The 14,028-nt window shown below is 44.1% G+C and overlaps 1 protein-coding gene across 5 annotated transcripts in view; it reads left to right on the forward strand.

Annotated features, from left to right (window-relative positions):
* The window catches only part of GRAMD1B (GRAM domain containing 1B), a 100,974-nt gene that overhangs the window by 31,881 nt on the left and 55,065 nt on the right, over positions 1 to 14,028 (forward strand). For 2 of the 5 annotated variants that reach the window (XM_075116408.1, XM_075116410.1), the window contains exon 1: positions 4,797 to 4,900. The exons of the other annotated variants lie outside the window; for them this stretch is intronic. In XM_075116408.1, coding sequence (XP_074972509.1) covers positions 4,878 to 4,900 — 23 coding nt within the window. In that variant the 5' untranslated portion in view covers positions 4,797 to 4,877. Of the gene's footprint in view, positions 1 to 4,796; positions 4,901 to 14,028 lie in introns of those variants that run through there. 5 annotated transcript variants of the gene reach the window in all.

Here is a 14,028-nt window from a genome sequence, read left to right on the forward strand (position 1 = left end):
CCTTGGCTTTTATTAGACAGCACTTGCCTGGGCTGGGTTTGATTGGAGAAGTATGTGTAAGGAGAAAAGGACAACAGGGTAATGCAAAATAGCTGGTATGTGAATAAAATAGTGCTAAATATTAAATACTGTTTTATGACTCTTAATTTCTGTAGTTGCCTCTGCTTCCAGCTTTTGTTCAGGTGCAAACAAAGGAAGTGGCAAAATGCTGCTTATGAACTGCCTGTTTCTTGCCATCTGACCAGACTGGAAGGGAACACCAAGACCTAACTCATTACTGTTTGTCACTTTGTACAGATGTTCTTGGCTGTGCAGAGGGCATGTAAAGCAATGTCCCATCTGGAGAGTACCATTTAGTACTTCTTTCATCCAAGGTGGAAGTCAGGAAAAAAAAAACCTCTGGTTTTGTGTATTACAGCCCTAACTTTGTTTTAATTCATGTGGCCTTGATAGTTTATAGCTACAGGTCAGGAAAACATCTGGCCTTTTTTTTCCTGACTCCTTTTTTCTGCTACTCAGTCTCCAATTCTTTCTTCAGTTTCAGAAAGTTCTGCATGGTTTTTATTTTGTTGCTGTTTTTAGTGTTTGTGATGTGATGTTTGACTTCCTCATCCTGAGTGGCAGTGGAAGCAACCAGAAGCCACAAGGGAGGTTGTATTCATGGTATTCTTGCTCTGGACCAGGAGTACTGAAAATATTACTGGCAGTAAGCCAGGATCCAAATTATCTTGTTTTAATCCTTTTTGAAGTTTGAGAATTTTGTCTGGGGGAAGGGATAGGGGATGAGGCAGGACAGCAGACACCATGTAAATTTGTCTTACTATTATTTATTGCTTATGCTTAGCAAACTATGTACCTAATATTTTACAATAAAAAAGGAGATCCCTTTCCCAAGCAATCAAAATTCTATTGCAATAAGCAAATACTTTAACTTACAGATTTTATGGCTGATAGGGAAAATTACGAACATCTCATAGAACAACCTGTATGAAGGGTGGTCGTTAGTGAAAATATACATATGGCTCTAAGTAGGTCAAATACAAACATGTACAAAGAAAGGAGATGGATACGGGAAGGAATTAGGAAAAAAAGCTGGGGTGCTGGGGAAAGGTGATCTGATGACTGAGATATGAAAGGGAGCTGAGAACAGAACACAACACTTGAAGGAAGTGAAGGCAGTCAATGAAAATGTGATGAAACAGCTGATAGAGGGATATAATAAGGAAATGAGAGGAGAAGGAAGTAAGAGCAGGTGTGGAGAGAAGCCTGTTGTTTAGGAAGAGGCAAAAGATGCAGTTTTGATATGGGCACAGAAGTGGCAGTCAACAGAGGGCTGTGAGAGCCACAGCTGCAGCAACTTGTATGGAGAGGTATGTGGGTGAGGGAGGGAGGAAGGACTGGCTGATGAGAGGTGGGTTACAGAAGTTGTAGGCACTCCTAACTGGCTGATACTGGTGCTCTAATTAAGCATTTATACTTTGGAGACTAGTGCCTTTCTCAGCAGAAGTGAAGGGTGCCTCCATATGTTTCAAGTAGCTGCTGTTGAATTTGGAGACTCCGGTTAGGTAAGAGAGGGGAAGCCATGGTAGGTGAGACATGAAGGAGACAATCTTGTGGTGTTTCCAACACATTGTGATTGCTAATGTTGGCCAAAAAGACACCTGCTCTCAGATCTTTCACTGTTTTCAACTATTATGCTTGTTTTCATGAAACATGGAAACAAACTAAAAGGAAAACCAATGTTTATTTTTACTACTTTTGTTTTTTTATTATTGTTTGTATGGAAAAATAATTTTTACCGAAATAACAATGCCTTGGGAAAGCTCTTTTGCATGCAAACATGATCATCAAAGATCATTTGTCAGATTTATATAATCCAAAACCATCTTTCACTGATGCTTATTACAACCATATAATGAATGTCTCCTTACAATATGTAGTTCCACAGGTGAGTGAAAAGGCATGGATTAGAAGGCTTACTCGGTTTCAACACAGAGGCCTGCAGCAGAGCCAGAAATGGGTTTGGAGATCTCAAGCTACAGTTCCGACTGTGCTTTTTTTCCTGTTTTCCCATTTTCCTGTTTTGTGGGATGGATGCTTGGGATGGAGTAGGTAGATAATTTATCAGGAATTTAACTTGCATGTGACTTCTAAATATTTTTAGCACTGCGGAGGTGGACAGGGTGGCTGTGTGCAGCCTATCTTTCTTGATATCTACATATGCTCTTTTGTTACCTTATTTAATTTTTCATATTTTTCCCTGGAGTGGTTACGTGCAGAGAAAAAGGAAAGGGATTGCCCATGCAGCATTAGCTGACGCAGATGGACTAGTCCAGTGAATACGGAAATGGGACTGTAAATAGCAGTGACGGTGGGGTTGCCTGCTTGGGATTCGCTGAAGATGGTGGGTGACCCAGAGTCCCTTCGCCAAGGCCCCTGCTGCAAGAATTTCAGAGAGCAGATCCCAGCTGTATTGTGGCAGAAGTGGCCGTGCCTACCAGCCGGATGCTTAAAGAGACACTTTATTCTAATAAGGGGTTGATCTACTTTGATAATTTCCTAACCTTTGTGTTATTAAAAAAAAAAATACATGACTGCTTATCTCAATACCTTTCTTGCCTGAGCTTTGATTTCGAAACATGTGACTCTGCAGCATTAGTCTGTCCCAGATTTGGCAAGCTTGCAGGTCTCCTGACCCATTTTACAGCATTGTGATTTGCTTCCCTCCTTGACAACCTGCAGGCCACAGATGCAAAGCATCTCATGGAGAAAAGTTAAGTTCAAGCCAGACATCCAGTATAGGTTGGACCTAATGAGGGCTGAATCTGGAATTATGTGGGGTGAGATTTGAAAGTGTTTTTCCCCATACTGTTTGTCATGTGGAAATGCAGGGCCCAAACTTTATGGCTAATGAATGCTTTTTGTCTGCAAATAAACAAAAAGGCATGTTGCAAAGTTCATGTTGGAAACCGTTCTCAAAGCAGGTGTTTCAAATCTCTCTGCCTCCCATGGGGCTCTGCTGCAGGGTACTGTCCATCACTTTCCCTCACAGAGTGGAAGACAGTTCTACACAGGAGGCAGTTTCACACTGGTGGTTTCCTTCTGCTGCAGGCACCTAAGCATGATGGTATTGAATAATAGAGCAGCGAGTGAAACATGTCAAGTGCTTGGGAAGCTGTCTGGAGGGAGTTAGTACTGAGCTGGCATTTTTCCTTTGCCACTCAACTCTCCAGAACAACATTTCAGTGTTACTTGCACAGTTTCTGAAACTTTGGCGCTGCTACTGTGCTCCTGTTTCTCCTTTCACCTGCCCTAGAATCACCAGAGCCCTACAAAGGTGCCTTTCTGCTGAATTCAGAACTGGAACTTTGCTTCTGTCCATCTGTTCAGGATTAGGGAGAATCAGGAAGAAGATCTGGTGCTTTTATTAAGCAAAATATGAAAGTGGAGAAGTATGTGTGTGTTATTTCCCAAAGGTGACACGGGTATCACTGTCTCCATGTTTCCTTGGGCAATGAGGGCAAATTTTACAGAAATCTTTGTAAACCAGATCAGAGATTTTGAACTACTCTTCCCTGCACCACCTCCTCTACTGAGAGATGAACAGAACGGAGGTGGCAATTTTAGAGGTCAAGATTTTTGTATCATTCCGGGTGGAGACATCCACTGCCCATCATGAGGATGGGGGGGTGTCAGTCTGTGCGGACTTTGACCTTGGGTGCAAAAGAATGACAAAACATTAATAAATCCCCTTCAAGATAGTAGAATATCTTTATTTGCACATACCTGACTGGTGTCTTTCCTCTACCACCACTGAAATTGCTGAATTCCTGTCGAGTTCACAAGCAAGACTGTTTCTGTCCCAAGGCCAAACATGTTCAGAGCTCTCTGTATGCAGTGAGAGTGTTTGCCTCCGGACACTCCCAGGCTTTGCTTTTTCAAGTACTTTAGAATGATCCTTTCCTAAGAAATAGTTAAATTAGAGCTTATTTTCCTAGGGAACGTGGCAGTATATTTCAGTAGGAGCAAGTTTAGATCCTGCAAGAGAAATAGGAGAATTCCCAGGAAAGGTGTAGTGTATTGCAGGAAATGGGGGGGTGGTCTGGTGGAGATGCAATAACTGGCACTTCTCCCTTTTGCTCCGTCCTTGTGCCTGCCTTCTGCGTGCTGTGCTGTGAAATATCTTTATTACATGATGTGCGGGAAAGAGGTCTTGACTCCAATATGATAAATAGTGCTACAGCCCTGACTCTTCTGTTTGTGCAAACGCTGGCAGCGAGGATCGTGAGAACAAGATACTCACCCCCTACTTCGGTTACCGGTGCAGGAACTTGTCTGACCATTTCAGTGGCAATTAAGCGCGTCCTTCGCTTTCTGTAGCAGTCGTAATTCCGCCTGCTCCCGTTCTACAGCAGATTACTTAATCTCCCCCAAAGACCTAGAGACAGAGTCTAGGGCTGCCCAGAGGGATGGGACGGGAGGGGAGGAAGGCGCGTTGCCCGCGTTCGGGCCCCTTGAGGCGGGGGGCTGCCGGAGCCGCGCTGCGGCGGCGGGGGGGCCCGGGCGGGGGGGGGCAGGGATGCCATGGCATGCTGCGCGGCGCGCTGTCCTGCCGGCGCCGCACATGCTCAGCAGCGAGCGGGGCGGCTCAGCCCGCGGCGCCGCTGGTGCGGGGAGCCCGCTGCCTCTCGGCGGGGGTCGGGGGGGGCGCCGGGGGCGGGAGGCGGCCCTGCCCCGCCGCGGGGGGCTCGGTGCATGCGGCTCGGCGCTCCCCGGGGGACGCTCGCCGGCCGGGTCTCCTCCAATATGTCCTGGGACCTCTGGAGCTGTCAGTGGGCAGACAAGGACACGGGCATCGGGTTATCGTGACTGTACTAATGAAAGGGTTCAAGCTCGCCTGGTAAGCAGGGGGGTGCGGGGGGGCGATGCGGTCACCCCCCCTTTCCCGAAATCTTCCTCCTTCCCCGCCGCAGCGCTGGGAGCGGGGGGGCGGCGGGGGAGAGGGGATGCGCCCCGCCGAACGGGCCGGTGCTGCGCCGCAAAGCCGGGCCGCTGCAGCCGTCCGGGCGGGCTGCGGCGGGGGGAGCCGCCGGCAATGGCTGCAGCCGCGGGCCGCTCCTCTCCGGGCATCTCCGCATCAGGAGCGCGATGCCGTGAGCCTCCCTCTGGTCGGGCTGCATCTTCCTCCCCGCCGCCGCCGCCGCCACCCCTTCTCTTCCTCTTCCCGGCTTTCGCTATGGTTGTGCATGAATTTGCATCTGTGTGTGCGTGCACGTAACACCCGCACACCTGAGCGTCTGGACGCGGCGTCGACGGGGGTGCAGAGAAAATCTGCGCGTGCAGGTTTGTTTTTTGACCTGGAGAAAACGTTTTGAATCCTACGGGCGTGGAATGGCTCCTGCTCCGCTTGTCCTTTAAATAGCTGCTGTTGGGATGCACCTTATTGGCGCGTTCCTATAATAATCTATGAGAGTTGGGAGTCGAGGGAACTAACAGCTTCCTGGAAGGTACTGAAGTGCTCATTACTCCTCTGATCGTTCCTGGGTGTTCTGGGGGAAAACTCTCCAGGTTTGGACAAGTGGGCAGCGAAAGAAAACGTCGTGTGGGTGAAAGTCGATCAACAAAGCTGCGTGTGTATCTAAAAAGTTGGCGCGTAGATATTTTTGTCGGTCAAGTTTGTAATTTAGATGGGTGGGTAAATATATATGTAGGTAATATATATAGATGCAGTTATGCATATATATAATATATTTAATATAAAATTGGCCAACAAAGATTTATATAAAGTCTTGAGTATATTAAAACTCTTCTAAATCTCTGGTATGTTCAATGTACTTAGTTGGAATAAACAGTCATTGAATTATTGCAAAGAAATTGATTTAATCAGAACTTTATTAGATGGAACAGTTCCATAGTTAGTAGCAGAATGTGACTTTTTAATTTGAATTGAAATTGTAAAGTGGATGATAAGAGCAATGTGAAGGCCTGTTTCTTTTTCTCATTCCTTTTTCTTTGTAACAAAAAAGGAAGCAATCATAGAAAACAACAGCCTCCCTCTTAAGTGTGCTGTTTTGCACCAGTATGAATTTAGTGCTTTGAGATCCTTGCCTGTAAAGTGTGAGAAAACAGTGAAGTTATTTTTCATGTGTTGTTTTATTTACTGCTGCTATTTTTTTTTTCTGTGTAAAAAAAAAAAAAAAATTAAAAGCACTACAGCACAGCACTAGGAAGCATCTTGTACTGGGCCCCAGGGGACAGACTAGAGCCAGGGATGACTCAATAGGTCATCTCTTTTCCTTATTTCTGTAATTTTGTCTTTTATTTCATTACACTGAGAGCCTTTGAAATTTTCCAATGTGTACACGGCCATGCATAACATAAACTGTATATAGCCATTAGTATTTTAAAGTCTTAAACAATTGTTTTCTTTTTTTTTTTTTTTAAATAAAAGCCTAGCTCTTGCACTGATTTACTGCGTTACATGGTATGCAGTTGGGCTGACAAGTTGCATAATAGCTTAGTGTACTACCAGGGAGCAAAGCATGTGTTATAAATGCTGTGATCATGTGTATCTGCAATAACATGGCACCCCACTGCATTCATTTCTGTACCTGCCTGTGAGCAACACTGGCCGTTTCTGTTAATCGTGTAACTGGAGCGCTTTTGCATACTCGGTTCTATCACGGCATTTATAACAGCTAATGCTGAAGCCAGTCTGTTAATTTTGTCAGACTTCAGAGCCGAGCAAGCCAGGCTGGTAGATTCAGGAGCTGGATGGGAGGCATGAGAAGATTACTCATGTGCTGGATGAAATGCTGGCGGTGTTTCAGTAGGTGACGCTCTTCCCTCTGAGTTTTGTCCGTCTCGGGCTCCTGGCAGGGTCCTGGGGCACTGTGCTGTCCTGGGTGCAGTAAAGGTCTTCAGCACTTCCCCTGGCTCTCCTGGAAATGCTTGAAGTGTACTAACCAAGCCCTGCTTGGGCTGCCCCGTCAGTATCACCCCCTTCATCTTCCTCTGAATGCCAAAGAGAACCAAGTAAAAGATTCTGATTGCCTGCCTTATTTAATAAAAACGTACAGTGTTTTGGATCTTCGCAGCAGTTACGCTGTTCCTTCTCTAGGATGTTTACAGACATTTTTATTTGATTGCGTTGTAATACCCAGGTGCAGAAGGGTGAGTTAAGGATATTTTTTCAAGTTCTGTTTTACCTAAGCACATGTGTATGTCACTACTGGACTGACTGGCATGGCTCTAGAGGAGCATGGATCTAAAAGCAGAATACAGAGTTCCCCGCAAATTCTTTGTCAACCTTGGTTAGCGTGCCTTAATGTGTGTTGTACAGCCTTCAATATTTGCAGTGAAATGGCTTTACAGGATTAGTATTTGTCTAAAATAAAAAACCATGTCAAATGTGCGGCATACGAACAGATCTTTCAGTCCTTGCTGTAGAAGTGGCGATTCCAGTTCTAGATGGCACTGCTGGGGTTAACGCAGATTTCCTTATGGAGCGGTTCTCAGAAAGACACATGATTTCTTTCTGTACCAGGAAGGGCAGTAGTACAGGGACAGAATGCTGTCAGCAGGAGCAGCCCTCTCTGACCGTTAGGAAGAGGACTTGCTCTTGCCTGTTTTTAGACCACCCGTTCATTTCGTGCTGTTGGATTGCACAAGATAACATAGTGTAATTTATTAGGGAACCTCTGGCCATCTCCGAGTCTTAGTGTAAGCTTGTTTTGGCAAAAGACAATGTGCTGATCTCTAATACGATGTCATGCGTTTTTGCAGTACGCCACCTAATTCTGCCCAAAATGATCTCATCACCATCTGGTATCATATCACAGCATAGCTGCATACCAGGGAGTCATTAGGTGGTCACAGTACACTGCGGTACAGCAGAATCCTGATGTATAACCATTGTATCTTTATGACATCAAAATGTGACTGTGTTGTATCATGATACGAGATCCTGATGCACCAGTGCAGCGTCACGCTGTTATGGTACAACATCCAGGTATCAGAAACGAGACTGCAGTCCCCTTGTAGGTTGTCATCATATGACAACAGTTTGTGTTGTCAGGGCCTCGTATCCTGGTTAAATAGGTCATCTTTATGCCACAGTGTAGTATTTTAACACTGTTGCATACGTCTTTATGTTGTGACATGGTGTTGTGAGAGAGAACTTTTGCTTCTGGTCTTACATCACCATTATCTCACAGATCCTTAGGGGCTATAATGGGCCAGGCCCTGAGCTTTACATTTCAGAAAGCCAGAAAGTACAACAGCAGGGCAGGCAGGCTTTCCCTCCCCTCAAAGCTCAGACAGTGTTTCCTGCCATTAGCATTCTCCCTTGTTAGGAGCTTTGGGGAGCTCATAATCCAGCATGGACAGATACTATTTAGGATCTTTTATGAAAAGTGAGAATCAAATGACCGAAGAGTCTTGCAGGGACAAAACGGGATACTGAGCAAAACCGTGCTCATCTGATTTTCCTGCTTTTGTGGTTCCTCCTGCATCGCCTGTGCTGATTTGTTGATGGGAATTTTCCTGAGCCACAGAACCCGCTATGTGGAACCTACAGAGAAAACAAGGGCCAAAGGCTCTATCTAAAAATAAATCTGTAATTCATTTTTCTGCTAGTGCCTGTGGGTGAGAAAAAAACCTCTCAATGTTCCAACACCCTACTTATCTGAAGGAAGGATCTATTATATAGTTGTGGGGGTGGGATTGGAACTAGGTAGGGTTACAGAACAGCAAAGCTAAAATCAGCAGTCGTTTGATGTCAGGAAGCAGTGAAGGTTAACGTTAGGCATTTTCAGTTATGTATGCTGTAAGGCTGCGACTTCAGGAGTTCTTTGTGTCTAGACCAGGCTAACGATACCTGCCCTTTCAATTGGTTCTGTCAGTGTCTCGGAGCCATGAGTACATAAGAGGGGAGGGACAAGGTTCATCAGCTATCGCGCTAGTCCTACATAGTTCTGTCCTTACAGTCTAGTCGTGCGACTTCTTTGAAGTCTAAAATAACAGGTTAGCAAAAAAGAGGCACAAGGAATGCATTCTGCCCTCGGTTATATAGAATTTGTACTTGCTGTGATACAGAAGAGTGACAAACGTGGGTGTTTGGGATCCTTGCCTCTTTAACTGCGCAGTGAAATGATGATGTCATTTAAATAACTTTCAATTTCATATCGATACTGCAGAGACTTAAAAAGCTACTGTGTGCAATGAAAATTAACTTCGTTCTATTGCGTGCAAATGAAAGATGAATTTTCAAATCAATTCTTCCTCAGTTTTTTGGAGAAGGCTAGCAAAACAGTTCCAGTGGAGTTACATAATTGTGCTGTTTGACCCTCACGTTTACAGGTTAAAATGTTGTGTTTCAGTGTTCGTATTTCCTCTGTCTTCGTCAGGTCTTCTGCATCTACATGTTTCTTCTTTGTGCTTTTTATTCACAAGGAAGAAATAGGTGCTGCTAATCCTGCACTAAGAACCATCAAAGGTGACCCATATACATATAAATATGGCTCTAGCATTTTTGGAAAGAAGAGGCTTTCACTCCTTATAAATTCTGCAAATGGATCTTAGGATTCAGAACGTTTCCGTTTGCTGTCGGTGCGGTAGGAAAAGGAAACTGTATTAATAGGTCGCTCGTCTCTCCCTGCATCCAGAATATTCTGAACAATTTGACTGAACCTCTGTCCATAAAGTACAGTTTCTATCCTTTCTCTCTCAACAGGAGGAAACATTACGATGTCGTGCAAAGCGACCCGAAGAACAACTTTGAGCAGTATTGGAAGATTTATTTTGTCAATGGTTTCATTGAAGTCGTTAGCAGCAGGTTTTGTGCGAATTTATCTGGGCTTTTCAGTAGCGGGGAGTGATAGTAAGCAGTTAGAAGCCTAATCCAAGTGCACTAATGTCAAGGGAAAATCTGGCCTGCAACTCACTTGGCCAGACTGTACTCGTAGTCACTAACTGAGCCAGAAAGAGAACCGAGATCAGCTTGTTAGCAATTTTTGTCCTGGACTGCACACTGCCACACTGAATTAATACTTCCAGTGGTAATATGGTACGAGTAAAGAATACAAAATTACAGAGGAAGGAGACTATTTGAAGATAAACTGCCTGAGTCGTCATGAAGCCCTTGATCTGAGATTTGGTTTGCTGTAGCTCTGTGTGACGATAGACTGGCAAAAGTACCCCTTTAGGGTTTTTTTGTTTATTTGTTATGTGGTATGCTTTTGACATCAATTTTTGATTTAAAATCGGATAAACATGCGTCATTTTGTTCTCTAATAGATATATGTGCTTACTGAAACCTCTCTGAGGGCAACTAGAGAGAAGAGTTTTTTGATGTACGCCACGAAGACGCTGTGCTTTGCAGAGCTTGCTCCCGACACTCAAAATATCTCCTTCAGGTTTCTCCTTGGGCTGCAGATTATTTTGGCTAATTGAATCCTAATCATTTGTTTTGCTCTAAAATTGCCTTTTCTGCTTATCAGATGGTGAAATCGCCTCGCGCTCCCTCTAGTCCTTCAGCAGCCTCACAAATGTCAAGTGAAGGGCAAACTGCTTGGAACTGTTCTGGAATCCTGCAGCCATTGCTTGCTCAGGGCCTTAAGTTGAGATGACTGAGGTTGCAGTGAGGCTTTTCTAGAGATTCTTCTCCTCACGTGTGCAGGAGGAAAAAGCATGGAAAGAGGCAAATTCAGTCAAGAAGAGGCTGTAGAAAACATTTAGCAGATACTTTTTTTTCTTCTCTCTCAGCCTAAGTGTGGAGCTGAGACTGAGTGTGCTATTTAACTGCTTGGTCCCTTCAGATGAGAAGCGAGGTCCTGGCTATCGGAGCTGGAAGTCACAAGAAGCCAGTTATATGCCTGGATCTGTCAATGACTGGTTGTATCATGAACTTGCCTCTGCCCCAGTTTCCATGTCTGCAAAATGGGACGTACCGTTCCTCCCTTCCTTCTCCCTGTATGCTCCCTCTCACTGAAGCAGTTTGATATTCACATGTGACAAGTGCTAAAAGGGGTATATAGAAAAGCGTTCCGCAATTTGTAAGCACGTGATTCACCCCGCTTCTGTTAATAGTTAGGAAACACTCACATACGTAAAATTTCTGCTAGATCAGGGCTATTCTGCTCAGCAAGCGGGCATGGTCAAGGTCTGAAAGAGCCAAATGTTCTCATCTGAGCTTTTGTGGCATGTTATGCAAGAATTGCTGTGTCATGGTCAAGATCCCTTTTGCTTAATCACATTTGCCAACTGAAATTCCCCTTGGGAGCAGGACTCTTCTTTGCTCTCTATTCTAAACTAGTTAGTGGTATGCCTTTGGTTGATTAAGCAGCTGCTGTGTTTATCCTTGGATCTTCCCTTGCATGCATCTGATTTCAGTCCTGGTTAGAAAGTGCATCTTAATGGCAGAATACCATTATTATTATAATTGATACTTCTTATAAATGGTAACTGTTCATTTCAGTATTTTGAATCTGGTGAAAGTAAATTATATAAATTGAGATACAGTAGCAGTACTAGTATCTAAGTATAAAATAGCTAAGTTTAGGAAATGAAGGGACCAAAACAAGTGCTGTACATAAATCAGTAGCTCTTCTCTTCCTTCTGTAACTCCTGTATGCTCTTGTAGAGCCACATGCTGAATACAAGATGGTGGAATGTTATCTGAGCTTCTCCTTTACTAAATTTTTCCGTTTGGCCAGTTTTAGGTCTGCGCTGTTGATTATACTTTACATTTTCCAGTGGTTTATTCTCCATAACCATTTTCCCTGCACAGAATGCTCTCTGCGGTCACAGCCAAGTGACCTGGGGGTAGACGCTCTGCTTTTTACAACTAACACAAGATGTAAAATGCTGCCATCCTCATTTGGCAGCGTTGCAGCTGCTCTGTGCATATGGCAAAGGACCAGTGAAGGAGGGATTTGGGGTTTTATTTGGTGGGAGGGGGAGATATCTATTTGGTGTGTATATTTTGAAAAATTTTCAAACCACTTGGAATACCAGCTTTGGAAGAATGTGGCTTGACTGCACCTAATTTCAGGCCTTGGAACTGAAAGAAGGAAAATGGAGGAGAAAATTAGTTGAATGAAGAAGAGCTGGGGAGGAAGAAGGTGGTGTATATTCAGGAGTAGCAAAGGTTGGATAACAGAAAAAAATGTCTGTATATGCATCTAATTTAAGGCACCAAATTAGCTGTGAGGGGAGGAGGAAGGGCGACTTGTTGATTTTTAGTGTAAGAACAGCTCTCTCTAACTAGAATCGTTCCTTTAATGAAATACTAAGCAAACAAGCCTGTGTTTAAATGACAGGAGGAAGAGATGGCAAGGTCTGAGGATTCCAGAGAAATCGTTTGCAAGGTCTCATCCCTTACTTGTGTAGTGATGACATATCAAGTGCTGTGAATTAAAAGGTTGCCACTGGAGACAGAAGCATTTTAGAAAGCCGGTAGAAAGAGCTGTAATTTTGGTGTATTTCTGACCTTGGAGGAATAGAAATAAAGCAGCCATAGAGGTCCGAAAGCAGTGCCCTCTGCTCATGAGGAGATTGGGTTGTGGCTGTGCAGCCCTCTAAACTGGAATTTATTTTTTTTAGAGCTGTCAGCTGTTAAGAAATGGTGTACTTGTGCGGTGGCCTTCAACCTGATGTACATTTTAGGAATGAGGTTTGGGAGGCAAACTGTTGCTTAGTTTAGGCCATGAAAAGAAGGTATGTGTCTAGGGGTTGGAGCTTAGAGAATCTGAGCAATATTCAGCAGCTGGTTCAAGGCAGTAAAACTACATCATTGCTTCAAATGCCTGTTATATTATGTTTCCAACAGAAAGAATAAGTTCCCTATTGATTTTTCAGAGTTTCTGTTTCAAAGACAGGTAATAGCACAACCGATTTTGGAAATGGATCTGTTTATAAGATTGCGTTGTTTTACAGTGAGAGAGGCTCTTAAAAGAAGGGCACTGCTGTGCTAGGAGATTTTCATGCACACCTCTAGAGGCTGTTCTGAAGAGCTTACATCCTAAACAGGCAAGATGAACGAAAGGTAGAAGAAAGGACAAGGGGCAACAGTTCTAAACTGAAAGACAGTAAGTTTAGATTAGACACAGGAAGAAATGTATTACAATGCGGGTGGTGAGACACTGGAAGAGGTTGCCCAGAGAAGCTGTGGGTGCACCATCCCTGGAAGTGTTCAAGGCCAGGCTGGATGGGGCTTTGAGCAACCTGATCTAGTGGAAGATGTTCCTGCCCATGGCAGGGGGGTTTGACTAGATAATCTTCGAAGGTCCAACTTCCAACTCAAACCATTCTATGATTAGCCTTGGTTTGCAGATGAGAAACAAGGAGATTAAAAGCATTGGTAACTTTACCATGATTATTAATGGAGGTGTGCTAGAAAACTTGCCTACTAGAAGCTTAGCCTAGGTGAGCAAAAATTGTTATAGCTTAAAACAGTTCTTTGGATAGAGCAAACTATACTGATGCTAGTATAGTCTAGCTAGCATCAGAAATGCAAACTGGCCAGCCATATCCCTGCACTTCTCATAGATGATTTGTCCAAAGTTGCAGGCTGGATCCATATAATTGCCTCAAAGCAACCTGTCTTGCTCATATTTGGAAAGAACGTAATTGTCATAAGGACATTTATTCTTTCAAGGATCACAGCCCAGATTAAGAACTTCCGATGATTTAGATGTTGCTTTGCAAGATTTCCCTCATGAAGCTCAAAACTGTATGGATACGTTTCACATGGAGGTTTTGGGAACAAAAATATGGCAAGTGAAAGCAATTCTCTAAACTGTAGTGCTCCAACAGCTGTAACACCACCCAAATGCAAACCTTAGAGTCTTGCATGGCTAGCAAACAGCAGTAACCGAGGAGTTGTGGGACTGGGCTGCTGCCGATTGGAAAATTGTGGAAAGCAGAACTAGAGGCAGAAAAAAACTTGATGGAATTGATACGTGGTCCTGCCAATGTGGGCCAGTTCCCTGTTCTGTCTTCATCAGTGGTTACCTAATGCTGTTTATA

This window comes from Phalacrocorax aristotelis, chromosome 22, assembly GCF_949628215.1.
Source record: "Phalacrocorax aristotelis chromosome 22, bGulAri2.1, whole genome shotgun sequence".
NCBI classification, from domain to species: Eukaryota; Metazoa; Chordata; class Aves; order Suliformes; family Phalacrocoracidae; genus Phalacrocorax; species Phalacrocorax aristotelis.